Source organism: Spermophilus citellus, assembly GCF_964194105.1.
Source record: "Spermophilus citellus genome assembly, chromosome: 6".
Classification (NCBI taxonomy): domain Eukaryota; kingdom Metazoa; phylum Chordata; class Mammalia; order Rodentia; family Sciuridae; genus Spermophilus; species Spermophilus citellus.
Genome location: NC_138187.1, coordinates 139,610,366 through 139,637,243, shown reverse-complemented (window position 1 = coordinate 139,637,243; position 26,878 = coordinate 139,610,366). Strand labels below are relative to the sequence as shown.

Sequence of the window (26,878 nt, the reverse complement as noted above, 5' to 3'; positions counted from 1 at the left end):
ATTCTTGGATGGCTTCCAAGATCGAAGGCTCCTGATATATACATCTTGTATCATGTTTTTGAGTGTGGAAAGTGCATATAAATATAATAGGATTATACTACTATGATTAAGTTTTGATATATAAAAAGCTGAGTCAGGTGGCTTTTACTCAGTAAATAAAGAGAATAACCTTGGTTGGCCTTGATCTTAAAAGAAGACTAGTGCTTTCTCAAAGGACAGTGTCAAAGCTACAATAAATGTCATCCTATGGCCTTTAAGAAACAAATGGCCATCTTGTATAAAAGGCCATGTAGCAGAGGAAGGAGGGCAGGTTCTAGGAAGTGGAGCCTCCATTAGAAATCCACCATGAGCTGAAACCTGAAAACAAAAAAGTGAACTTGGAAGAACTTTAGCCTCAGATGAGATAATAAAACCATCAGATATCTTCAGTATAGACTGCTAAGACACTAACAAGGGGTAGATAATAAATTTATATTATTTTAAGCCAAAAAGATAGTGGTAATTTATTGTATATAAAGAGAAATCCAATGCTGACCGATTTAGAACAGCCTTGCCTCCAGGAAATAGTTAAATCTAACTGCCAAATGATTTTTCTTCCAAAATTTCAAATGTCCTGGCTAATCACCAAGGTCACTTGGAATTTCAGAATTTGAAGGTCTCTCCATCCTATTGTGCTCTGAGGATTGTTTTGCTTATGAGTCCCTGGTGGTTTTTAGCCTGGCCTTTGAACTTTTATTTTATGTTTATATAATCTAATGCTCAGAAAAGATCACAAGGATTTAAATTTTGACTTCTGGTGCTCTTTCTGTATTTCACTCTCTTTAAGACTTTACCTGTATGTGTCAATACTATCAACTTTACTGAATATTGCAAACTATTTCATATATATATTTTTGCCACAGTTTTTTTTACTGATTTATGGTATTACTCTTAAATGTGATTACTGGATATTTTGATATCTTCATATTATATTAATAAAATACTATATGTCAGGTACTATTTTATCAATGAAGAGATAGCACACATAAGAAATTGATATTCTACTGTTAGATATCTAAGGAACTAAAATTCAATTAGTTCCTTATATAACAGAATTATTATTAATTGTGAGAATATACAAAAAATAAGAGTTGCAAAGATAAAATGATTTCTCACACTCTCATGATTCTCACAGTCAACTGATCATTAAATCTACAATATATATCTGAAGTGTTTCATGAATCTGTTCTCACTCTCCTTTTCCATTATCACCACTCTTGTTCAATTTCTCAGTATCTCTCACCTGAAAAACTACAACAGATACCTAAATAATCACTCCTTTGAGATTCTTTTTGTCCTTTCCACTGCACATTTTCCCTAGAGCTACTGTGTTATCTGGATAAAACTATATGCCTTCATCTAATACCCTCTTTAGCCTCTCATTACACACATACATTTATTGGATTATGTGTATGTACAATATGAAGCACCTATGCACTAATATTTAAGGCAAATTTTGATTTTATAACCATCCAATTATAATAACTATCATTGCTATTTGCTGGCTATCCTGCTACTGAAAACTCATTCTTAGAGTCAAAAGTTACATTTTAAGAGACTTTTCTCAAAGCAAAGCAGTGATGAATTTCAGTGATGAAATTATATTAAACCATGAAAATCTTAACTATTTGTTCCATGTCCATTGGATTCACTGAAATCATAAAGCAATATCAAATGAAACTACCACATAGTTGGAATCATGTTTTGACATTTACAAAGTGGCAAGGAGTGGAAGGGAGGGATTATCAACTTAAAATTAAATCTATGCAGAAAGAACAGGATGAGTTAAACTGATTTCTTGGGCAGCATGTAAAAGTATATTGTGTCAATGATTTTTTAAAGGGTGTGAAGTAGGGACATGATAAAAGTTGGCATTGGCCTAGACAGAGCATCATATTCATAATTGTAACAGCAGGACCTGGAACAACAAATTTATCACATTAGAAAGTCAAGAAAGTAGTCTGAATAAGTAAATGAGAATGAAAAAAAGACATACCTGACCTTCTTCAAAAAGCATTTATGTCTAGGAACTACTTTATGGACTTAAAATCATAGGTCTAGCATATGATAGAATGTGCCTGCCATTTTCCAAATACTGTAAATATTCTTCTCTTACAGACCATGAAATTTTATGCTTGAGAAACTTATAAGAAAATTAATGGAGGGAAGCATAAAAAATGCTGAATTAATTAAATCATAAATGCTCCACACGAAGATGACTTGCAATACCTAACGTTCAGTATCATGTTATTCATGTGTCAAAGAGAATGAACCAGCCAGATAGTTTGGCTATATAATTGACCTGCATATTAAATTTTTAAATGCCACAAAAAAAACCAAACAACTTATTAAAATATTTTTTAGAAGGAATGAACTCTAGGAACAAATTTCACTTAAAAAATAATCTACAACTTAACAAATGCTAATTTGTTATTTTGATGAAATGGACCATGATTACATAAGACATTAACATTGGGGAAAATTGTGGGACATGAGGATTGTAGAAGACCTTTCACAACTATCACTACCACTCCTCCGTAAATCTAAAAATTTTCAATAAAAATAATTTTAAATGAAAAAATTAAAGATAGTGAAAGTAAAATTTGTGTAATTATTGAACTTAAAATTTTTAGGAATATTTTTTATGACAACACCATTTGAGTATGAACTGAATTTATAGACTTTTTATTGGCTGCATGGAATAAAAACGTTATTGTACAGTACACATATGGCAGAATTTACCAATTCTCAGGAAAGTGCACTGAGTAAAAGCATTTGTGTAAATGTATGCATGTGTACACAGAGAGGAGGTCAAGCAAATGTGGCAAAATGTTAACGATCATTAAATGTAGATGGAATGAATATAGCTTCATTGTCTATTTAATAATTTTAAAAATGTGAGTTTGATAACTTTTCAAGAAAAAAATAAAATAGCAAGGAAATACAAAAAAAAATTAAAGACTCCTGATAGTTCTGTCTTTAAATATGACCTTAGATCAAGTAGTTTCCATTGATCTCCACAGTAATATAAAAAGAAAAATGAATTCCATCTTAAATTTCAAGAATTTTCAAAAGTTTGGTGTTTTATATTTTGAAAATATAGAAATCCAAAGCATTATGTTCTTAAGTAGGTTGTAAGAATAAAGTTTAAGATGATGTCTATGTGGGCGTTATATGGGAAATGAAGAAATGTTTCAGCATGAAAAACTCACACTTCACCATTTGGTGAAAGTCAAGCCTGCATATCCATATGTTATTTAGAAACAGCTAAGATAATTTCCAATATTTATATTGCTTGGAAATAGTTTCACACTCTCTTTTTTGGGTAGAAAAAAAGGCATTGAAATGTCTGGTGCTTCAGTAAAAACTACATAGTGACAAAGCTTCCATTTTTTGTTCAGATCATTTCTCCAAGATATACATGTATGTATGTATGTATGTATGTATGTATGTATTTTAAACAATACTGTTTATATAATGGCAGTCATATTATCTCCCTTAAGAAAAAGTATATTTTAAAATATTACTGATGATATTGCTAAAATATATTTACTTTTGCTGTACATTTAACTTTCATTGTAATTACTTTTTTTTAATTACTGAAAAAGCTAACTCCTACAGTTCTGCTATAATGATTCATTCTTCTAGGCATGTTTTAAGTGTGAAGTAAAAAGTGTTTCATTCAGTCAACACTTTACTATTGAAATATGGTTCTTTCTTTCATTCATGAACAATAATCAAATTCTGTTACATGTGGTATATAATCAATGCAGAAAAATTCAGACAATTCACAATTGCATTCACTAATTGATTTTTATATTCCTTGCCCTACTCGTACGTGAAAATTTGCCAGTTTGATTTTTTATGTTCTTTTATATTAGTTAAATCGAAAATTTTCAAAGTACTCACCCAATGATTAAAAGAAAATTAACTGAGGAAAAAAAGACAACTGAATATTGACAAAAGATGGGAATAGAGTGTTAACCTAAGTGTAGCTATTACTTTATTAGTATAACATTAATTTGCCTCTCATTGATTTTCTGAGTAACTTTTAACGAGGAGATAGAAAGTAAGAATTTTTTTATATTAAAAGAATAATTGAATAACAGTTTGTTCTTAAAGTTCATTGAAGGTCATTCAAGGTTTTTCTTTTTCTTTCTTTTTTTTTCTTCTCAGTAATGTACACATTTTTCACATTGGTTTTATTTATTTATTTACTTACTTATTTTTGGTGTATGCTTGAGATTGTTTAATGATTATTCTTGGAATGAAGTATGGTGAAGGAAATAGTTTTGGAACTCCATAAATACATTTGAAAACTATATTTTACCTTTTTCATCATGTTTTGTCAAATAAGAGGAAATTATTTATGAAGGGCTCAATAACATGGAGGCATATTTTTTTCCTGGTTATTTTAGATCACTTAATTGACCTTGGGGAGGCTTTACTAGAATTATTGGTCCTATAACAGGTTGACAGAGAATACAAAATGTAAACACAACCCTATTTTACATTGATCATATCTACCAAACACTGTCATCACCTCTGTCATGTTTCAATGCCAACTGCCACTTCTTTCAAAATTATTGGTAAAGTGTTTCTCACTGTTTCTCTGGTTTAGCATAACCAAAGTAACTTTCCAATTTGAGTTTTGACTATGAAAATTGACCCAAAAAATCCATAAGACACACTCTTAAAAATAAAAATACTATAAAAGAATTCGAATTTCAGCATCTGTATACTAAAAAATGGAAGCGAGAGAGCTTAGCCTGATAATAAAGGAAAAAAGCTGTAGCTGTCCTTCTATGATGCCCACCAGTAATCACAAATGCATATGTGAAGGGGAATTCAAAGAGAAGCAGTTAAGCTCACAGATCAACTTGTGAACACCTAGGAAAAAAATGACAAGGGAATATTTTGGAATAACTAAATAAGAGATGATCATGGTGTGGACTAGGATTGTCACAAAGGATAAGGCTGAGAAATTCAAGCAGTATAACTGACAGGTTGTGATGATATATTGAATATAGTAGCTTAAAGAATGACTCATAGGTTTTTGCTTAAGTTCTAAATTGGTAATGGGAAGAGTGAAAAGTTCTAGACCAGTACAAATCAATAAATGTTTTTAGATATCTTAATTTTAAAATGGCTATTAAAAATATACTAGGGGATATTGACTGTGTAAGTTGGAGATACAAGACTGAAGCTCACAGTGGATACTGAAGGAGAAATTTAAACTTATAAATGGATGAGATCCACCAAGAAACAGGTATATAGTGAGAAAAGCAAATTATTTTGAATTTTCCTTAACATAATCTGATAACATGTAGAAAATTGCAATTTTATTTCTTGCCTGCTAATATTTATTCTCTGCATTTTTTCATATTTACAAAAATCTGTAGGATTTGAGGGAAAACATAGAAAACAATCGTTTTAATGGATACCATTATTTGTTCCTAATTTTAAAGACATCATTCAATGTTAATTTTCTCTGGGTTATTTTGAAGATAACTTCCCTTAGGTTTGGAGGTTTTTGTTTCTAGCTTCTTGGTAGTTTTCTTGCTATAATTTTTTTTTGCTTGTGAATATATATTGAATTTTCTTTCATATACTTTTTCTGCATCCATTGAAAAGATAATGTGATCATTCTCTGTTAACACAATAATCTATTTCAGGAATAACTTAACTTGCTGGTGATATATTCTTTTTAAAATAGATTATTTAGTTTGTTTTGGTAACATATTTTATATAATGTTTAACTATGTTAACCAATTAAATTAGTCTCTAAATGTCATTTCTTATGCTATCCTTAATGAATTTTTTTCAAGACTATGTTGGTCCCATAATATGAGTTGGAGAAATAGCTTTCTTTTCTATTCTCTAGGAAAATATATGTAAGCTCAGAATCATGTACTGTTTGAATTGCTGTAATAATATTTCAGTTATTTTTCCTGGCAATAACTATGATAAATATTTGTCATGAGGATGAGAAATAGGTACTCAAGATATTAGTGATAACAATTACCCTGACAGACATCATTAACTGGTGGCTGGTTTTCTTCAAAACATTTTCTTCAATCATGAAAACCCTATGGGGTAGTTTCTCTTCCAAGCTTTTATAAATCATAAACCACAAGCTTAGAGAAATAAAGAGTCCTGAGGTCCTGTAGTTAATACACACTAGAACAAAGATTTCCCCCAAAAATGTCTCACTTTAGAATGTCTAGTTTTAATCATGTACTTTGATAAATTTATTATAAAAAGGGAAAAAATTCTGTGAATTATGTCCTCCTGTTATGTGAATTTGCCTGTGATTTATAGTGAATTTAAGTTTGTATTCAGATATCTTTTATAAATATTATTCTTCCTGACTCCCTCTATGTTAATTTGTTTAGCTTACATTCTTGGTGCTATGAATGAAAGTGTATCTTTTCTATTTCTCAAACCACATGGATCAGAACTTTTTCTTATTGGATCTGATCAAAGTGTAGAAGACTGTTTTAATTATAATTAATAGCCTAAATCTCATGTAAAAAAAATCTTATGTAAAATTTATTCAAATAAGAATGTAATAATTCAATAATTTTATTTTCACAAGAGAAGTATAAAAGGTCTGAATTGTAAGTGTGCATAAAATAATAATTGCTATGTTGTTGTTGTGTTTTGCTCTCTAATGTTTAATACATAAACAAGTTGAGTTTATCCATTTTACACTTCTTTTAATAAAATGAATTCACTTTTAAAAATTCATTACATTTACTAATGGAAGGAATTCCACAATTTAGTGGAAGTTTAAGAGGCTATGTACTGGGCTGGGGATGTGGCTCAAGCAGTAGCGCGCTAGCCTGGCATGCGTGCCGCCCGGGTTCGATCCTCAGAACCACGTACAAACAAAGATGTTGGGTCCGCCAAAAACTAAAAAATAAATATTAAATAAATAAATAGGCTATGTACTAGAAATTAGAATGTCTAATTCCATATCTTGTGAAAATTATAAAAGTGTTTATTTAATATTCAGGCAAATGCAGGTTAGGAATATAATGAATATTATCCAGTAAAGATGACTTAAAAATAAAGCAATTACTGTTTTATCACATATGATATTAGTATACTATTGCTAAAAAACAAATAATCCCTGTGCTTTATAACAAAGAAAACTTATTTCTCAACATAGTGTGAGTTAGTATGATTCAGTGAGCTGATGGGTAAGGAAGTTGGGAGCTGAATAGGCACAATCCTGGGACACATATGCATCACTTTTCACATGAGTTTCCATCCTTAGAGAGGCTAAACAAAGCTCCTAATATGAGTACATAGCAGAAGCTCCATGGTTTTTCAGTGTTTTCCTTATGATATCATATGTTACAGTATATTGGTCAAAGCAAACCACAAGGAAAACCATATTCAAGGCTGGAGAAGTAGATTTCTACTCTTTGTGGATAAAAAGCCAGAAAGTCCCATTGCAACATGACACACACTCAGGGAGTATGGTTCATGGGGACTACTATTTTAAGCATCCACACAAACTAAGCAACATTTTAATATACTATCCTTGTAAAGGTAAAGCTCATAATTTTTTATGAACTCATGCTGCTATAAAAATACATTATATTGGGTTTGTGAACGTTATATATCACTGCAAGCTTTATTTTTATGACATTTTAATGAAACAAGGGTGCTTTCATCATTTCATAATATAAAAAGAACTCCTAAAATTTCAACAGGTGTCAAAATGAGAAATATTGAGATAAACTATTAAGATACAATTTTAATATTTCACTCATTTTCACAATTGTAAACAAAAAATTTAAAGATCAATGCAAATAATGCCTGTATTTTATATAAAAATAGATTAGTTCAGCAAGTTTGATCTGTGGGGAGTATTTCCATAGCTTACTACAGAAGGAAGGAAGAACTGAAGTCTATTCTCAATTTTAGTTATGAAGCATTCAATATTACAAATTGTCCTCCCAAACCACACATTGTAATTGTTTTAACATTTAGATTCAATACTCATTTAGTGAACATTGAATGTGTTTTTGATTAGTATTTATTTAACATAACTATTAACCCTAACTGATGAAGCAGAAATACCATAAATATGATGATCTTTCATAAAGAAGAAAAATAGGGCTCAGAATACTAATTTGCATGCATCAAGGTTAAGCTATAGGACCGAATTTTAAATTCATATTTTTGGGACTTTGCATAGTGCCATGTCATTACCGCTACCCTAAAAATTTTGTCAAAGCAAATAATTCCCAGGTTTAATGAAAAAATTTCAAAAATATCCTTTTATTCTAAGTGATAAAAAAGGTACTTTAGATAAACTATTGACATTTATTCATCGTTAATTATATGTCCACCAGGGAGTAGGTTGATTACTTTACTTGTATTTTTCCACTTTGTTCACAGGATCACTTACAAAAGATGTACTTTTAGTTTTAAGTCAAAGCAATAGGATTAAAGAAGCCCTAGCACTATCTCAGACCATTTAAATCAGAATCTCTCTAATTATTACTTTAAAAAGTCTTCCAAACAGATATTAATATGTAGCCAAGTATGAAAGACATTACTTGAAGTTGTTCACTCTACATTTTCAGAAAAAAATAATGATGCAATGGAAGGCTAGTATATATAAAACAGAAGAAATAGAATAGCAATAATCTCTTGATTTTCCTATTAATATTTTAAAACCTTAGGGTTAGAATTTTTTATTTCAATATCATATGCTAACAAGTAAGCATTTTAACATTTGTGAACATGTCTTCTGAAGGAAAAATATTTTGCTGACACATTGCTAAAATTACCTACATTATAATAAATTTGAAGTTTCAGGCTATTAAGGTAAATATAAAACACAATACAGTTGTTATATTTGGGGAACAATATGTATGTGATTTACTGCCTGAATTAAAATTAGTTCCTTTCTCCCATGGAAGCATTTAAGAAAAAAAATAATCAAGCACCACTTCATTGTTCAATTTCCTAACAATTCAAAGGAAAAAAAATCTCATGTGATCAATTCTCTTAAAAGTATTGCTTTCAAAAAACTCACACAGATATCTTTTTCTTGAAAATTTTCCAAAGTCTATACCCCAAATTAAATCTATTTAAATGTACCAAAACATGTTAATACATTATTCTATAGTGGGGCAAACTTATCTGTGTTTTAAATAATCTATAGCAAAGTATTATTCTACATGTATACTTAAGGATAAATGAAGAAAGGATTTGAAATGTATGTTCCTATTGTGTACAAATCTACAACTGCCAATCAACTTAGGTTTACAAAGTTATCCAGTAAGCTGAATTCTTAAAGTCACCAAGTTACATTTAAAAGTAAAGTATCTCTCCTAACTTATAGTTTCATACATTAAAGTGAGGAAATTCATTTACAATAAGTAAAGGATAAAAAAGAAAATCCTTTCTATTTTGTAGGAAGAATACATTTAGTTGCTACTAACTTCAAAGACACAGCTTTTAAATTACAATGAGAGCTGGAAGAAATTCAAAGAATCTCATTCAGGATTAAAACTTACCAGCAAATTTGATATGGAATTTATTTTCTGGCTTTAATATCTGGACATACAAAGGACAATTTGGAGCAAAATCTTTTACAGCCCAAGCTCTCAAAATAGTCTGATGATCCTGAAATGACAAGAAGTCAAAATATCATGAGAATAATTTACAAAATAATTTAAAAGCTTCAAATATATAAAGTAAAAATATTCAAGCAATTGGTGTGTTAAGTGATCAATTCCATAGTTCAAAATGTGTACAAACATGACAATCTACATTGAGGACACAATAAAAAAGGGTAACAGTAAACTGTAAAAGTAACAGTAAACTGTAAGAGTAAACAGTAACTGAAGAAGAGGGTAACAGTACTTATTTCAATCAGCACTAATTATAGCAATTAGTTCAAAATTGAATAGGTAGACAAATGCAAAAAAAAAAAAAAAAGTTTTCTAAAGCACTCCTGTGAGTCAGAAGCCTCCAGAATTGCAGCACAACTAACACAGCATTTGACCTAATAGCAACCTCTATGGAAGAAAAAAAATTGACTGATATTATTAACATATTTAGAAGGAATGGTAAAAGGAAAACAACTACAGTGGCCATTTATCTAAAGGACACATTATTTCACATTTTTATGTAACAGTAGAGGTTAATGGATTTAACTGTGTGTATGTATAAAGAAGAAAAACTTGTATATATAATAAAATAGAAAATGTTTGAATGATAAAACTTAAAAAAAATCCAATTCATGCCTAAAATGAAATCTTACAATACTCACACCCTAAATAATTATATAATGAAGTAAACAAATCAAGACAGATTTTTAGAGAACTATGCCTCACAGTTATAGTTAATACATTTTATAAAAGAAGCACAAAGATGTTTTATATAGTAGCCAATAGTCACATGCAGATGTTAAATTTTATTTAACTAAAATAAAAAATTCTATTCTACCCATACATCACATGTTCAAAGTAACATCTGACTAGTGGCTGCCATATTGGACAGTGGAGATATAGAGCAATTCCATCATCATAGAAAGTTCTATTTGACATATTGCTGGGAAAGAAAGGAATATCAAAGCACAGGTAGATATGAGGGATTGTTTATCTAAATGCAGAAAGAAACAGTTCTTATAAAAGTTGGTACTTGCTTTAGACTGAATATTGGTGTCTCCCCATGCTCCCCAAATTTATATGATGAAATCCCAACTCCTACTGTGATGGTATTAGAAGATGTGGCCTTTGGAGATCATTAAGTCATGAGCATCTTACCCTTATTTCTTATGAAATAAACCACATCAAACTCCCAAGCTTCTTCAACCATAGGAGGATGCAATATGAAAACAATGTCTGTAAACTAGGAAGCCAGTTCTTACCTGACTCCCCTAGTACCTTGACTGCAGGCTTTCTTGTCTAGAAAATTGTGAAAAATAAGTTTTTGTTGTTTATAACCCACTCCTTCTATTATATTTTTAACAGCAGCCCAAACTAAGATTGTAATTGCAAATTATTTAAATATTTATGAATAGAAGTCCAGAATAGCTCCAGTGGACGATGTGCATACTCAGGAAAAAATTAGTACATGGTGATGACTCTAATAATGCTACGGATTCACCAAATGGTATCTGTTGATTAGGTAACACATTTAAAATCTGATGTTAGAGATTAGAGGTCATTCAGGAGTGATTGGTAGTTGTTATTTCTTTCAGTAAAAGTAAAAAACTTGAATGGTAAGGAAGAAATTGAAAGAAAACCACTATTAAAGTAAAAAAATATATATATTTATATATATTTCATTTTGTTTAGTGTTATGTTAAAGAAAATGGGCATGTTTAGCATTTTAATCCTGCTTTTGACACTTAATACCTGACTGGACTTGGACAAGGTAGAGTTGCTAATTTGAAAAATGTATTCTTCTACCTTATAGGATTTCTATCTCATAGAAATATATACATCACATAGAAAGCTCTTATCAAAAACTGGAAGTGAGCTAACATTGGATAAATATAAGCTGCTTTTTTATATGTGAATCATCTTAATAATAGGAGTAGTATCACTAAGGATAAAAGTTAAAGAAAATGGATGGATTTCTTAGCAAGAAGATATTAAAATGAGATTTGCTTCCTGACGCCACAGACAAATGAAACATTAATAACGAAGGAGGGAATACCAGATTCTAGGAGATCTACCAATAAGGAAAAGTAAGCTCCTCGTAAATTGTACTTCTTGCAGATAACAACTATAAGCTCTGGATTAAAATCTATAAAATCATCACACAAGGGATAAAAATGAAATAAAATAGGCAGATATTGAGGGAAACTAAAACTGGGAGGAAGAAACTTACATGTCGTATTTCTCCCCAGTTTTGTTCCTTTGACCTGAGAGCAGCTGTGATTATCACAGCAACACAGGGTGACAAAAACTTCATAGCAAGCCTACAAGAAGAAATAGGGAACAGAGCCAGGCATATGAAGGGACGCAGACTTGAAAAAGGGAAAGACAGAGAAGAGAAACCAAATATATTATGTAAACATTTATACACCTTTGGCTAACCCACAAGTCATTCATGCCCATGGGTTATAATTGGAATCTGAACTCATATTTGAGCTACTTTCAACTTCCAGGGTGATGAATTTTGCATTTTGAGATAAACCAAATGAAATTCCCTCTTAAAAAGAACAAAACCACCTTTTGGAGGAAAACAAAAGGATTCATGGCTCCACAACACGATGTAATGCCTGCAATACCCACAAACAATGCAAAATTGTTTAACATAGGAAGTGCCATGAAAATGTGACCCATTTTCATAGGAAAAAAATATAATGATAACTAATAGATGCTAGCCTTTACTGTCTGGATGCTAGAATTATCAGACAAGAAACAAAAGCCACTAATACAACTATGATCAACATAGTAATGCAATATATACCTGTTACAAATAAAAGGAAAGCAAAACCAGAGTAAAAGAAAGGATTTTGTACATCAAATAAAAGAACCCAATGTTTATGAAAAATATTCACTGGACAGACTTTGAAGAAGAAAGGAAGACAGAAGAAAGAGTCTGCAAACCTGACCATAGATCAACTTCTCTTATTCAATTCATAAAACAAAGAGAAAAGGGAAGAATAAAGCAACAGAGTTCAGTCTCTTATGAAACAATGTAAGAAAGCTCTTATATATGTAGGTGGATGCCCAGGAAGAAAACTAAATTGAAAAAAAGGCAGACAATGATTTGGAGAATAGCTAAAAATATCAAAATTTTATAACACAAACACACACTCATTGAAGGAGCTCAGCAAACTACAAGAATTCTTGACAGAACAAAAGAAAGAGAGTCATAAGACCAAGGATTCACATCAGAAATTATTAACCCAAGGAACAATGGTATAATTGTCCTAAAGTTCAGAATGAAGGAATAAAACAACAGCCAGCATTTTATATCTAGATAAAATATTCAGAGAAGGTGAAATAAAGTATTTATTTAAGATAAAGAAATCTATTCTTTTTAGATATACATGACAGTAGAATGTATTTTAGCAAATTGTTCATACATGGAGTATACCTTATTCTAATTAGGATCCTGTTATTGTGGTTGTACATGATGTGAAGTTACCCTGGACATGTATTCAAATACAACGTACATCTAAAAGGAAGAAATAAAATAAGAAATTTTAAAATAAATAATAAATAAAATAAAATAAAGAAATCTAAGCAAATGTACTGTTATCGGCATCATACCACAAGAAAAGCAAAAGAAAATTTGTTAGACTTCAGAAAAAGAATACTGGTGAATGTTAGAAATTCAGAAATCAAAGAAAAGTATCAAAAGTGATTAATGTTTGAGTGACTATAAAATAATGTTTTTCTCTCAATTAAAATATATATGTCTATATAATGAAAAAATATGTTTTCTGGAGTTTTATAATCTATGTGAAGTATTATTACACTTAATAACTGCAACAAAGAAATCGAAGTAAAAAGTAGAAAGGGGGAATTAGAGAGAAAAAAATAAGAGGGAACCACAGAAAGCATTTTTGGTGGATCTAAATCTCCACAGGAAAATGACTTTAAATGTTTTAATATGTCGAATACACATATTAAAATGCAAAGATTATAAGAATTATCAAAGTATTTTTCCATATTTTCAAATTTGATTAGTATATAAAATTATACAGAATGATGGGCTTCATTGTGGCATATTTGTGCATGCATATAACATTTTTGATCATTTCTACCCCTAATACACTCCTTCCTACCACTCCCAGATCCCCTTCTTCTTCCTATTCTCTAGTAGTCTCCCTTCTATCTTCATGGTATCTTCCCCCTCCCCCAAGATTTCATATGAGAGAAAAGTAAGCTCCAAGTACGAACTACTTAGAAAAGCTATATTTTAAATCTAAAGTTATTGAAATGTAAAATTAAGTGGATTTTAATACAAAAACAATTAAGTTTCAAAGTGTACACAAGCATTTTCTAAGAAATACATGGAACTGGAGAACACCATGCTAACTTAATAAATCACACTCAGAGAGTCACACTCAGGGGCAAATGTATTCTCTCACATGCAGAAGATAGGAAGAAAAACAGAATATAAAGGGAATATCATAAAAAATAGTATGGAGACCAAAAGAGTAAGGAAGGGGGTTGAACGAGGGAGAAGGAGAGGGGAAAAAGGAAGTATTAGGGAATAAAGTAGAGCAATTATATTCTGTGTACTTGTGATTACATCAAAATGAGCCCCAATATTATGTACAACTATAATGCACTAATGAAAACATTAAAAAACACACTAAATATATTCTTACAGATGTCCCAGCAATTGGAGTCCTTGATATTTACCAATCATTTGATTTATGTCCACACAAAAATCTGCACTCAAATGCTTATGGCAATTTGATTCATAATTGCAAACATTTGAAAATAACCAGATACCCTGCAATAGGTAAATGGATAAACAGTTTATGCTACATGGATGCAATGAACTAGATGAACCAGTCAGCAATGGAAAGAACATAAGCTATTATATCAGGGAATGATATGCAGGAGCTCAAATGCATACTACTAAAAGGAAAAAAGAGTTGATCTGAAAAGGCTACATACTGCATGATTCCAACAATATAATATTCAGGAAAATGTAAAACTGGGGAGACAGTCATAAGGATCCATGATTACCAGCCACTCGGGAAGAGGAGGAGGGTAGAGAGATGTAAAGGTGGAGCATATTTTCGACTATGAAACTATTCTGTATTACAATGTCATGGTGAATACGTACCATCATATATTTGTGAAAAATCATAGAATATACCCAAAGAAAGAGAAAATCCTAATGTAAATTATGGACGTAAGTAATGAACAAATATTGGTTCTTCAATTTTAAAAAATATATCACCCTAATGAAAGATGTTTAAAATGAGGTATGTTGGGGTGCTGTGGGTAAATATTTAATGTTTTTGTTCAATTTTTCTATAAACCTAAAACTGTTAAAATATGAAATATTAAGTCTAGTTAGTTCTCTGAAATAAGAGAAAGTGGAAAAAGTATGTGCTTTTTAGAGTCACAAACTGGTCTCTAATTTTCATTCTAGAGGTTACAAAATACATGAATAAAGTAACTACAGACCAGATTCTTAGGACAGGTTTGGTTGTCAGAAAATGAATTTGTCTCCTTTCTTAACTGCCCCCACTACCACCCACCCACTGAATTCTGGGCAGTATTTGACCTGTAGACTAATGGCTTCCTGAGCATTCTTTGGCTCCTCTGACCCCATGCCTTTGGTTGTGCTTTCACATTCTTCTCTCAAACTGAACTTATCTTCCTGATAATAATCTTCCTTCTCCCCAAGAGCATACTAGGTCATGCCAAACTTCTTAACAAGGTTTACGACACCCTTTATTAAACCATGCCCTCGCTTGTTTTTCTGTATTTACTGAGTTCTGAAGTCTTGCTGATTATGTCTTCTAAATTTTGCTCTGATATGTTCAATTTTTTTCCAGCCCAAGTCCCACAACCAAGTCCACACAATTGCTACCTCTGGCTTGGAACAAGGCCCATAGCCTCACAATCAGTATCTCTATCTCAAGTTTATGTTTCTTGATTAATTCTGTATTCTTGTCAGAAACCATACCCCTTCAAGCTAAAACCTCATTGTTACATAGCACAGCATAAAGTCTTAACATAGTTTCATTACTTTTAGCATCAAGTCCAAACTTCTTTACAAGGTTTACAACACCCTTTATTAAAACATACCCAAAGTACCCCCTTAGACTCTGTGATCTTTATTCCAGTGATAATATACATTTCTCCACTGTTAAGCATTTCTGATATGGAACCATCTATCCATAACATTCTTTCCTGGGAGAACCCTATTCATGAGTTTCACTCAAAAAAGCCACTTGTCAGAGAAGCCATTTTAAGTAGGATTGAAGTCCATATTATATGGTCCCATTATATTCTGATTTAACTTTTCAAACCATTAAACTAGCTGAATTTGTAATGTTTATTCTTAAGTTAGTCCCCACTATACTTCAAGTTCCATGAAAGCAAGGCCAGCCTACATTTTGCTCACCCGAGCACCTAGCATTCATTTTCACTTCACAGATAGATAAGAAGAACAGTATTTATTTCATGGTGATGGCAAGAATAATATGAATGAAAATATAAAGAGTATGAGGTACATAGAAAGCATTTAATGTATATTTCCATCCAATGGAGGAATAAATGAGATGAAGTATTTATCCTAAAGACCCTTGTTGCAGGGCCTGACCTTGGACCCTCATGAAGGATTACTTATCTTGATCATTGTGCAGCAGGGAAGTCCTCACATAGAACACTATGCTTGGGGACAGATTGCTGTCAGAACACTGGCAAGCACAATTTCCTTGATCTTTTGACAAGGAGTTATTCCCCTGTTGGTACAAGGTCAGCCTGCATGGCAGTTTCTGAACTCTTGGTATCTGGACTTCCCTAAGATGATATGTTGTGTATCACCTCTGGCCTATCATGGCTGCTGTATGTAAATTGGCCAATACCCAATATAAAAGCTCTTTATGCCATGCAATTAAGCAGACCATGTTCTTGAAGCTGTTCTCTAAGACCATCTCTGGAGGGGTTTCTCTGCATCCCTAAGCTCCCACAGTCCATGCTGGAAGGGCAGGCCCCTCAGCAGACCCAAGTTTTTCTTTTTAATTATATATATCCTCCCAAGAAAGAGAAAAAAAAATAATAATCCTGTGAGGAGAGAATTAAGTGATGAAAAGTAAAGAGCAATATTCTATACCATAAATGTCACATGAAAAATAGAAAATAAATATTTTCCAAATATACACAAAAAAGCATAAAAATAAGATTTTTAAATTTATTCTTCTAAAAGCCGAGAATGAGATGAATGAGTTTTAAGGTTCCCTATTGATAATTCACCTTGTTTCTGACCAATAATTGAAGCTACTGATTTTGAGAACTTGTACCTTAGGGTACTATTGGGTCAACAGGGTGTCTATGGTTCCTTGAAAGCTGAACATTTCCCCTGAAGTCAGTTTTACTAAAAATCAAATCGGTAAAGAACTTCTCCCTAATATTCAACTTTTATAATTTGAAGTGTCTAAAAAAAATTTGTTGGTGTTCTAAGGCAAATCACTTTACCAATGGCAGGATTGTTTTTGCTGGAATCCTAATGACCCATGAAAAATTTTAGACATGTTAGATGAAATTTTATACATGAATTATTTACAACCCCATCTATGACAATTGTAATTAGATTTTCAAATGGAGTTCATGACCCAGAAAATGAGAAGATACTGCTCTTATCAAAGGTCACATTCAAACCAATTTTCATTTTATGAAATATATCTGTAGCACTTAGCAAAAGACATAATGATATATTTTGAATGTATTTCAGTACCTTATCTACTGGACTCCTTTTTTTTTAATTCATTCATTTATAAAGTAAAGCTGAATTACAAAATTTAAATTAATAAACATAAGTAAATAAGTCATTATCAAATACACAGGCAATCAGAAAAAGTACTCACAAACATGTTTTTAAAAAGAGGATTAAAAAGTCATATGAAATTGAACAAATTTCTATGAAAAAATGTCTACTCAAAACTTTTGCCTGTTTTTTACCAGATAACATATTTCTTTTTTTGCTATTAAGTTATGAGTTTCTTACATAGTTTTGAACATGCTTTTCTCCCATTCTGCAGGCTACTTTTTCCAACTGTTGAGTTTCTCTTTTTTCTTTTTTTTCTTCTCTTTATAAAGATGAGCATATATGCATAAGTTCATTTCTAAATACTCTAATCTGTTCCATTAGTATGTATGTCAATATACATTTATGCTGGTCCCAGACATTTTTAATAACTGTAGCTCTAAAATATGCATTTAAATCAGAAAGTATGATACCTCTAGTTTTCCTTCTCTCCTTATGATCACTTTGGTGATGCTGGATGTCTGTACTTCTATATGTATTTTATACTTGCTTTTGTTACTTTCTTAAAAAATATTTTCCTCTTCAATGTGCTCATGTTTGCATTCACATTCTGTGAATACATCTGCAAATTTATTTTAAAAGACTTGCTTTTTGATCATCTCTAATTGGTATGCCTTTTCATATGGATTAATTCTTCTTCCAGTTTACCAAATATATTTTCTGCTTCTTTGCCTAGCTAGTAATTCTTTAAGATGCTAACCATTTCAACATTAGATTGTTGAGTCTCCAAATTTTTATCATCCTTTAATGACTGTTGAGTTTAATTCTGGCACTAATTTGTGTCTGTGTGTTGTTGTTGTTGTTGTTGTTGTTGTTTTGTTTGTTTGGTTTTGGTAACAGGAATTAAACCCACGGGCACTTAACCACTAAGCCACCCCTCCAGCTCTTTTCTATTTTTTTTTTTTTTTTAGTCAGGTTCTCCGTAAGTTATTGAGGTTGTCTTTAAACTTGCAATCCTCCTGCCCCATCTTCCCAAGCCACTGAAATTATAGGCATGCACCATCACACCCTGCTTGGTGGTTACTTATAAACAAGCTTTTCCTAAAATCAAGCCTTATTTTTAAGCTGTGTTGAGCTATTTTTAAAGTAATATTATTCTAAAATGGTTTGCCTACACACTTAAAATGAACTGGCCTTTCTGGAGTATCTCATGACTATCTAGGCCTGCAAGGAGATCTCTCCACTTTTGGGTTAGAAATCCATTTTTCCTAATAGCACACAAGGTTTATTTCTTATTCTGCATCTTTCTGCTTTTTTCTTTTCCTAATTATTATTCCTTGTGTAACCCCAAGTACTCTCATCCTACATATGTGTGCGGTGTTATTCAGACAAGTTTCCAAGGGTCCCCTATGCAGAATACTGAAGCTTTTCATGCACAGTTTCCCTCCTCTTGGTCCTCAGCTCCAAGCATTCCAGCCTTTTCACAATCTCCTCCCCGCCAATTCACATCTCTGTCTCTCAGCTCAGAGAAACTGCAATGAACCACTTGCTTATCTTTTTCTGCACCAGAATCTTATAAATGCCTCCAGGTACAAGGTAGGGTTTGTTTTGGGGATGATCTCACTGTTTTCCTTACCTTCATAGATCACAGTCTCGTATTGCCTGTTGTTCAGTCTGAAAATAATTGTTTTACATATTTTGTCCAGAATTCTAAGCATTAGAGTGGGAGAGCTATTCCAACACTCACTGCTCCCAGATGGCTGGAGGCAGCACAGTTTCCTTTTTATTGGAAGTATGTTTCAGGCTTTAATAACCCAATATTTCACCAAAAATCTGCTGTTATATGAATACCAATGACATCTAGCTTCCCAAATCTAGTGATCAACATTCAGTAAAAAGCTTCTGAAATATTCCTTCTTTCTTAAACACATCTTGCACTCAGTTTGTACAGACCCACTCTCTGTTGAATCTGTTCCGTAATTGTTTTTTCTTTAAAACCTGGATTCTCATCCTCTAAACATTGCACCACACCTGGGTTTAGTCCAAAGACTCCTCTGCACTAACTACATGCAAATCCTTATGTGACTTACTCCATCTAGTCCTGTATCTTTAAAGTACATTTCTATATTTATATTTCCCAGAAATACAATTTATACATCAGAAACTCAAATACATATACCCAAATACCTGCTTAATATTTGTAGCTAGGTATCCCACAGGTATTTCAGACATCATATGCTGAACACATTATTTCCTTCTCAAAATTTGCTTCTCCCTAAACATTTGAATGTCAGTAAGCATGGATGTATTCTTTAAATTTCACATAACAGTTCTTATTTTTGCCTCTTCTATTTTAAAACTTCCATCCAAGATAATAACAAATTATATCAGCTTTACTTTCGAAATATATACTACAATTATCTTTCATCATCTTAACTACTACACATTAAACTAAGCCATTATTTTCCCTCACCTAAATTATTCTTCTTCAGCTTCTCTGACTGGTCTTTCTTCTTTATTTTTCTTTCTTATATCTCCTAATACACTTAGTCTACTTTCCGTAATGCCTCCAAAGTGATCTTTTAAAATGTAGGACAGATCACAGATCACGTTACATCCAACCATTATACTCAAAATCTTCTTCCATGTATCTTTGTCCTCTTGCATTTTACTAAAAATAGCAAGAAGAAACCAGATTGTGCCTTCAACACTTTCCTTAGAAATCTCTTCAGTTCAATTTCCAGGTTTATCACTCTCAACTTCTATTTCCATCCAATAGAACACAATTTAGCCAAGTCTTCTCCACCATAGAACAATGATCAACTTTGCCCACTTTCCAATAACAAGTTCCTCAATTGCATCTCAGACTTCATCAGAAGCATCTTTTACATTCATATTTCTACCAAGATTCTCTTTCTGACCATATATGTGCTTGCTCTAAGACAACCAATAAAGAGAATCTTGGTATCAACTGTAATGTTTCTCTTTTCTTTATAGAGCACTCACCAAATTTTCAATAACATAAGCATTACTATCAACATTGTTTCAAGGTAATCTAAACTTTTTTGTCATTCAACATAAAACTCATCCTCTACCAATTAACCAATTGTAAAGCCCCTTCAATATTTTTAGGTATTTTTCACACAGCAGTATATACCCTGATTCTAGTACTAAAATGTGTCCTGATTTGCTATGGCTACTATAATAAAGTATCACACGTGAGAAGAATTAAATACGGAAATTTATCATCTGGTCCTTGTGAAGAAATCATGGTGTTAGTGGAGTGGGATCCCTCTGAGGACTGTTCCATTCCCTCCTCCTTAGCTTGAAGATGCTCCTCTTCATGTTCCCATGGCATTCTCTTTGGGATTTGTCTTCAAATTTACCTCCTTACAAAGACAACATTCATATGGGATTGAGGCCTAACATAACAGCCCAATGTTATCTTGTCTCTGCAAACACCCTATCAAATAAAATCATATTCTGAGCTATCAGGAAAAAGACTTCAACATATGGGCTTGAGAGGCAAAGGACACTATTCAACCTCATCAGAATTAAACTCTAGGCATTGGTCATATTGTTCAAGTATAGCAACTCAAGTGAAAAGTCTCCCCAGGAAAGTACCCTGGATATGATTAATATTTAAAATATATTGAAAAAGAAAGAGATTTTTTAAAGGAAGTGAAATGAAATGGCCTAAGAGTTAAAAATGAATTCTACAAAGAATAAATGGACCAAAGCACATGAGGAAGGGAATATCATGAAGGATAAAAAAAGAAATAAAAAAAGACTTGATAACTTAACAAAATGGAGCAAATAAGAAGGTAATAAAAAAATGACCACTAAAAAAATGATCTCCACTAGGTCACATTTGATGCAGGTGCCTAAGGAGTTCATAGGTTGGAATGGTGCGTGCTACTTTTTTCAAGAAGATAGGCTTAAAGGGAAGAAAAAATAGGTAGTACTTCCAGGAAAAAAAGGGAACTGAAGTAATAGGTACAATAATCATACTCTAGTGGGATGGGTACACAATGTTTGATGAGTCCTTTATCTTAATAATTAATGAGAGTCATGATTGTTTTAAGCTAATGTTTCAAATAGTTTAATTAATAATTCAATGTAAAATATCTGCCTTTCCCAACACTTTCTAACTCTTCCCCAGTTCTCTAAAACTTATCACTATGTAATATTCTATATACTTATTTAATTCGGATTTTGGTTCTCCCTTCTACAAATAGACAAATTCCATGAAAACAGTAAACTTTACTGTCAAGTTCAGAACTGTATATTCAGCTGGTATGTCAGTATTTGGGCCATAGAATACTCAATCAATATTTTTTGAATAAATGAATGAAGAAATGATGGGATGAATATTTTAAAATTGGGAAAGTGTTGTATTGGGGCACTATTTTTTCCTGTTTAAAAGATTATGATTATATATCATGAGCTCTGTAATGTTTTGAACAATCAATAAAAAAAAAAGATTATGATTGAGTAATCTTTTAACATACCACATGCAACATGCAACAAATTATGTCAACTCACCTTATGAAAATTTGAGGTGAATCACTAAGGCATGTAAACATTATGTGACAGTTTAAACAATAAATGAAGGCATGACAGAGATGTGTCAAATAGCAGATCTATAACTAGTTACCTATCACCCCTAAAATGTAATGAAAGGTAACAGACACATGCAATGTACACCTGATATTGAAAATTGAAAAGGATGGTGAAGGAACAGAAGAAAGAAGGACTGAAAAGCAACCTCGTGTATGTAGTTACACAGCTCTAAATATTTGTTGGTATCAACATTTAGAATCAATTAATAGATAAAATGAGAAGAATAATTTATCCACTTTTTTTCAACATTCTAAATGTTGAAATATAATTTATTCTAAATGTTGAAGAATAATTTATCCACTTGTTTTCAACATTCTAAAAATTAACCATTTATTGGTTTCAACAATTAGAATCAATCAATAGATAATATAGGAAGAATAATTTATCCACTTTTTCCATTTAAAGCAAAAATTTAAATGGTATCTAAAAATGTCAAAATGTATGTAAAAAAAAAGACCAAAATTGGGAAATAGAAAACTGGCAGTGAAAATTGAAGGAAAGAAGTGGGAAACAAATGCCATTTTTCTTATAAGACAGACATACACATGTATTATTAATAATTTAGGGGAAACAAAGTCAACATATTCTTTTAAGGGATAGACTGGGGATAAGAAGGAGTAGAACAAAAGCAGATGCCTAGAATCCTAACTATAAGTTATTCTGATTATAATTTCTAAACAGTGGCATGACATTTATTTGCAAATGTAAGTAGAATGCCATTTGAATGGTAAGCTCTTATCTCTATGGGGAGTAATTTATTGTAAAGTAAGGGGTTTTGGAGTTGGACTGAACTGGGCAGAATCCAGTTTTTGCCTCTCTGGGGAATCTAATTAACACCTCTGAGCTTTAGTTCTCTCATCTATAAAACAATTGTATGAAATGTCTTAATGGGCACAAAATGCCTGACCATATGAAAGCTACTCAATAAATGTCAAACCTGTTTCATTCCTTTTTTTCATTTTTTATTAAAAAGACTTGAAAATTTGTTCTAAATTATGCATACTATTGGTAAGAATGTTCACTAAAACTCCAACCCTATAAAAGTATTTAAGATTTGTAGAAAAATAGTATTAAGTTTCAAATATTTAAGTGTTATATGAAGGGGATGTATACATTTTCTTTAGAAAGTATATATCATGTACTTCATTGTTTTAATAACATTAATCCAGAATAATTAGAAATCATTTTGACATGAGTGAAACAATACTCAATGAGTTTTTTTTTAAATGACTTTGGTCATTCATTATAAAGAGAAAAAAATGACTAAGGTAGTTGCTCTGGAACTTCCAAATTCCTGATTACCTACTGATTTTCCTATGAACAATGCAAAAATTTTATACAGACATAGTTTTCTCATGAAATGTAGTCCATTCCAAAGCCAAGTCCTTTGTAATCCCCATTAATTTTCATTTAGTTGTTATTCAGAACTCCCCCTTCCTGAAATCAGGAAAATGTGCATAATCAATTCTACAGTTGCAATGAGTGCTCTTCCTGGTTAAACCATTTAATTAAAGTAACAAAAGAATTTAGTCATTTAATTTTTCACACTAAGAAATAACAACAGAAAGTGTCCTTTTCCAAAATAATATACCATTGACATATTTCAAATGTCATACTATGCCAAAGAGAATAATATTAAAAAATCAGAATGATTTATAACCACATTTAGGAAAAGTCCTTTACAATTTTACCTAATATTAAGCCAGGTGTGGTGGCACATGCCTGTAATCCCAAAGAATTAGGAGGCTGAGGGGGAAGGATAGCCAAATTCCAGGTCAGCCCAGCATTTTTTGGAGGCCCTAAGCATCAGTGAGACCCTGTCTCAAAATAAAAATACTACTAATAATAGAAAGATCTTGAGATGTGGCTGAGTGGTCAAATACCCCAGGTTCAATACCCAGACCAAAATAATAATAATAATAATAATAATAATAATAATAATAATAATTCCTAATATCAAAAATTGAACTATACAGATTTTTAAAATGCATTTTCTTGCATATTACAGATTATACTAATTCACACACTGGAAGCATGTGAAAAGTATGGTGACACTGATTTGATCAGAGTAAAAGTAAAAAGTTCATTTTCTAAATTAAAAATATAAGATTTACTGAATGTGAAATGACTAAATTGTAACAAGACTGAATAGTCACAAAGGACTAATTTTTTTTTCATCTACTTTTTTCCCAAACAGAACAATTATAATAATAGAAAAGAAAAATTTTTTGTACTAAGCCCTCAGGGGAAAAAAAAAAGCTGTTCTAGATATTTTCTAAACTGTGGAAAAGATGTGTTTGTTTATTTTTGAGGAGTCAAAAAGTAGTGATTCTACTGCTCCTGAATAGATTTAAGCCAAATACTGGAGAAGGAGGAAGAGGGTGGTGAATTTTGGAGTTGTTTAACCAACCTCAATGTAGGAAAAATGTAGTATTGTTTACATCAGCAATTAGTCAACTCTTTCCTAGGAAATAAAATGTAACATTTTCATTACCAAGCAATATGGTGTTCTCTATGTTAACATTGTTTGCTATTTAACACAATGCATAATTTGCCTAGATTTTATTATTTCTATGTAAGTCAAATATTTTGGATTCCTGTGCCCACCACCTACATGTAAAAATGATTTTAAAAAGAGATGACTAAAGCCAATTGTTGCATACAGATGTGAGAAATCTAGGAATAGTCAGTCATCCTTTTTATAACAAGTCCCTGAAAATTTGTCTTTCAAAGGGCAGAAGACACTTCGGTGAGATCCTTAAAACCAAGTGTAAAACATCTGAGAGACTCTCCAGTCTGCCAAAGGGATTAAGATGTAGATTCAGAGCCTCATGTGGATATGATTCTTCCTTATCTTACTATCAAAACTTAAAACTCCATTCATTTCTAGGACCTAGTGATACTCTCTTCATAGACCTTATTCAAGATGCCCCAGCAGTGACATTAACTTCTCTGTTGGATTTCTAAGAATTGAGTTGCTCTCCCAAAATCTACTAACCCCTTGCTATTTTGCTGAACCTTCCATAGCTATATCACACTATTGCTTTCACTGAACTGTTGTTAGAAACTACGAAGCTGTTGAGTTATACCTGTTTTCCTAGATCTCCCTTGGTATGTCTTGTATCTTCTCCTAAATCACATGTGTGAATAAGACAGCATAATTTCATCAGGTTTTGGGATGAAAATTGAATTTTAAAATATGTAAGTATATAAAATATATATAATTCAATTGCAAATATGCCCATTCTTTTATTGTCCTCTGAAGGGTTACATAAAGTTGACAGGTAGAGGAACCCATTTTATTCCTCATAAAAAGTCTCATTTTTTACCATAGTGATGTTTTTTTCCTAGATAAAATTATATTCCAAATTCTACATAATTGAAACTATTATGAAAATTGTATATACATAGGGCAAAAAGGCAAATTTACTAATTTAATAAAATACAATAGCAAATCCCTCTTGCTGTCATATGACAAGAATATACCATATTTCCACTCCACAGAGGTAGTTACTTTAAATCCCTAATTCTAATTATTCTCTTATTGTCTTCATATCTAAATATGACTCTTACTATTTCAAGATTTTTCAATTGTAAATATCTACTTGGTTAGAGTCAGAGAAGAACATATTTTCTTGTACCCACCCTCACCCCATCCTCAATCATAATTTCCTACCTCCTTTGAATGTAGTTCAAAAATAATTCTGATAAGATCAATTATCAGTATTCCATTATATGATTATTATTTATAATAAAGCATAGGGGGCACTCATTTTTTTTCCAAATATTGAGTTATTAGTCTTTCTCTAGATGCAATTCTTTACTTTGGCATTTCTTTAATTCTCTAATTATTCATTATAGTTGTAAATATCGATCAGCCAGCCTATTCAGGCTGTCATAACAAAATACCACAGACAGAATGGCTTATACAACAAAATTAATTTTTTCACAGTTTTCCAGCTTGAAGTCCAAGAGCAAGGTAATGACAGGGCAGGGCAGGTTTCCTCTGAGGCCTCTGGCCTTGGCTTACAGATCCCTGCCTCCTTACTGCTTCTTCATAGGCCTGCACACCAGTGTCTCTCTGTGTATTCATATTTCCTTTTGCTATAAGGATATAAGTCACTGGATTAGGACCAGTCCTACTGACCTCATTTTAACTTCATTACATATTTAAAAGTCCCGTATCCAAATACAGTCAAATCATGAAGTTCTTCGGGTTAGGGCTTCATCATGTAAATTTTAAGGGGGAAAAATTCATTCAGAAATATTTGGCCAGAAATGGAAATCTCTTCTCAACAAAGAAACTACACCAGGTAACACAAATTTCATGGTTTTTTTTATTAATTAAAAAAATTTCAGTGTAATGCATTACAATTCTTATTATACATATGTACCACAAGTTTTCATATCTCTGTTTGTATATAAAGTATTTTGAAACCCAATTTGTGTCTTCATACATGCACTTTGGATAATGATGTCTATCACATTCCACCATCCTTGCTAATCCCCTGCCCCCTCCCTTTCCCTCCCACCCCTCTTCCCTATGTAGAATTAATCTATACCTCCCATGCTCCCCCTCCCTACCATATTGAAATCTCTGGGATACTATGAATGCAGTACTAAGAGGAAAATTTATTGCATGGAGTTCATTCCTTAAAAGAAGAAAAAGTCAACAAATAAAGAACCTCACACAACATCTCAAAGCCCTAGAAAAAGAAGAACAAATCAGCAGCAAAAGCTGTAGATGGCAAGAAATAATTAAAAT

General features: G+C 31.8%; 1 protein-coding gene across 2 annotated transcripts in view; it reads right to left on the bottom strand.

The window, feature by feature from the left end:
- KCNT2 (potassium sodium-activated channel subfamily T member 2) overlaps nt 1-26,878 on the bottom strand; it is a 362,366-nt gene that overhangs the window by 149,608 nt on the left and 185,880 nt on the right. For both annotated transcript variants that reach the window (XM_081298140.1, XM_081298141.1), the window contains exon 13: nt 9,582-9,690. In XM_081298140.1, the coding sequence (XP_081154266.1) occupies nt 9,582-9,690 (109 nt within the window). The remainder of the gene's footprint in view (nt 1-9,581; nt 9,691-26,878) is intronic.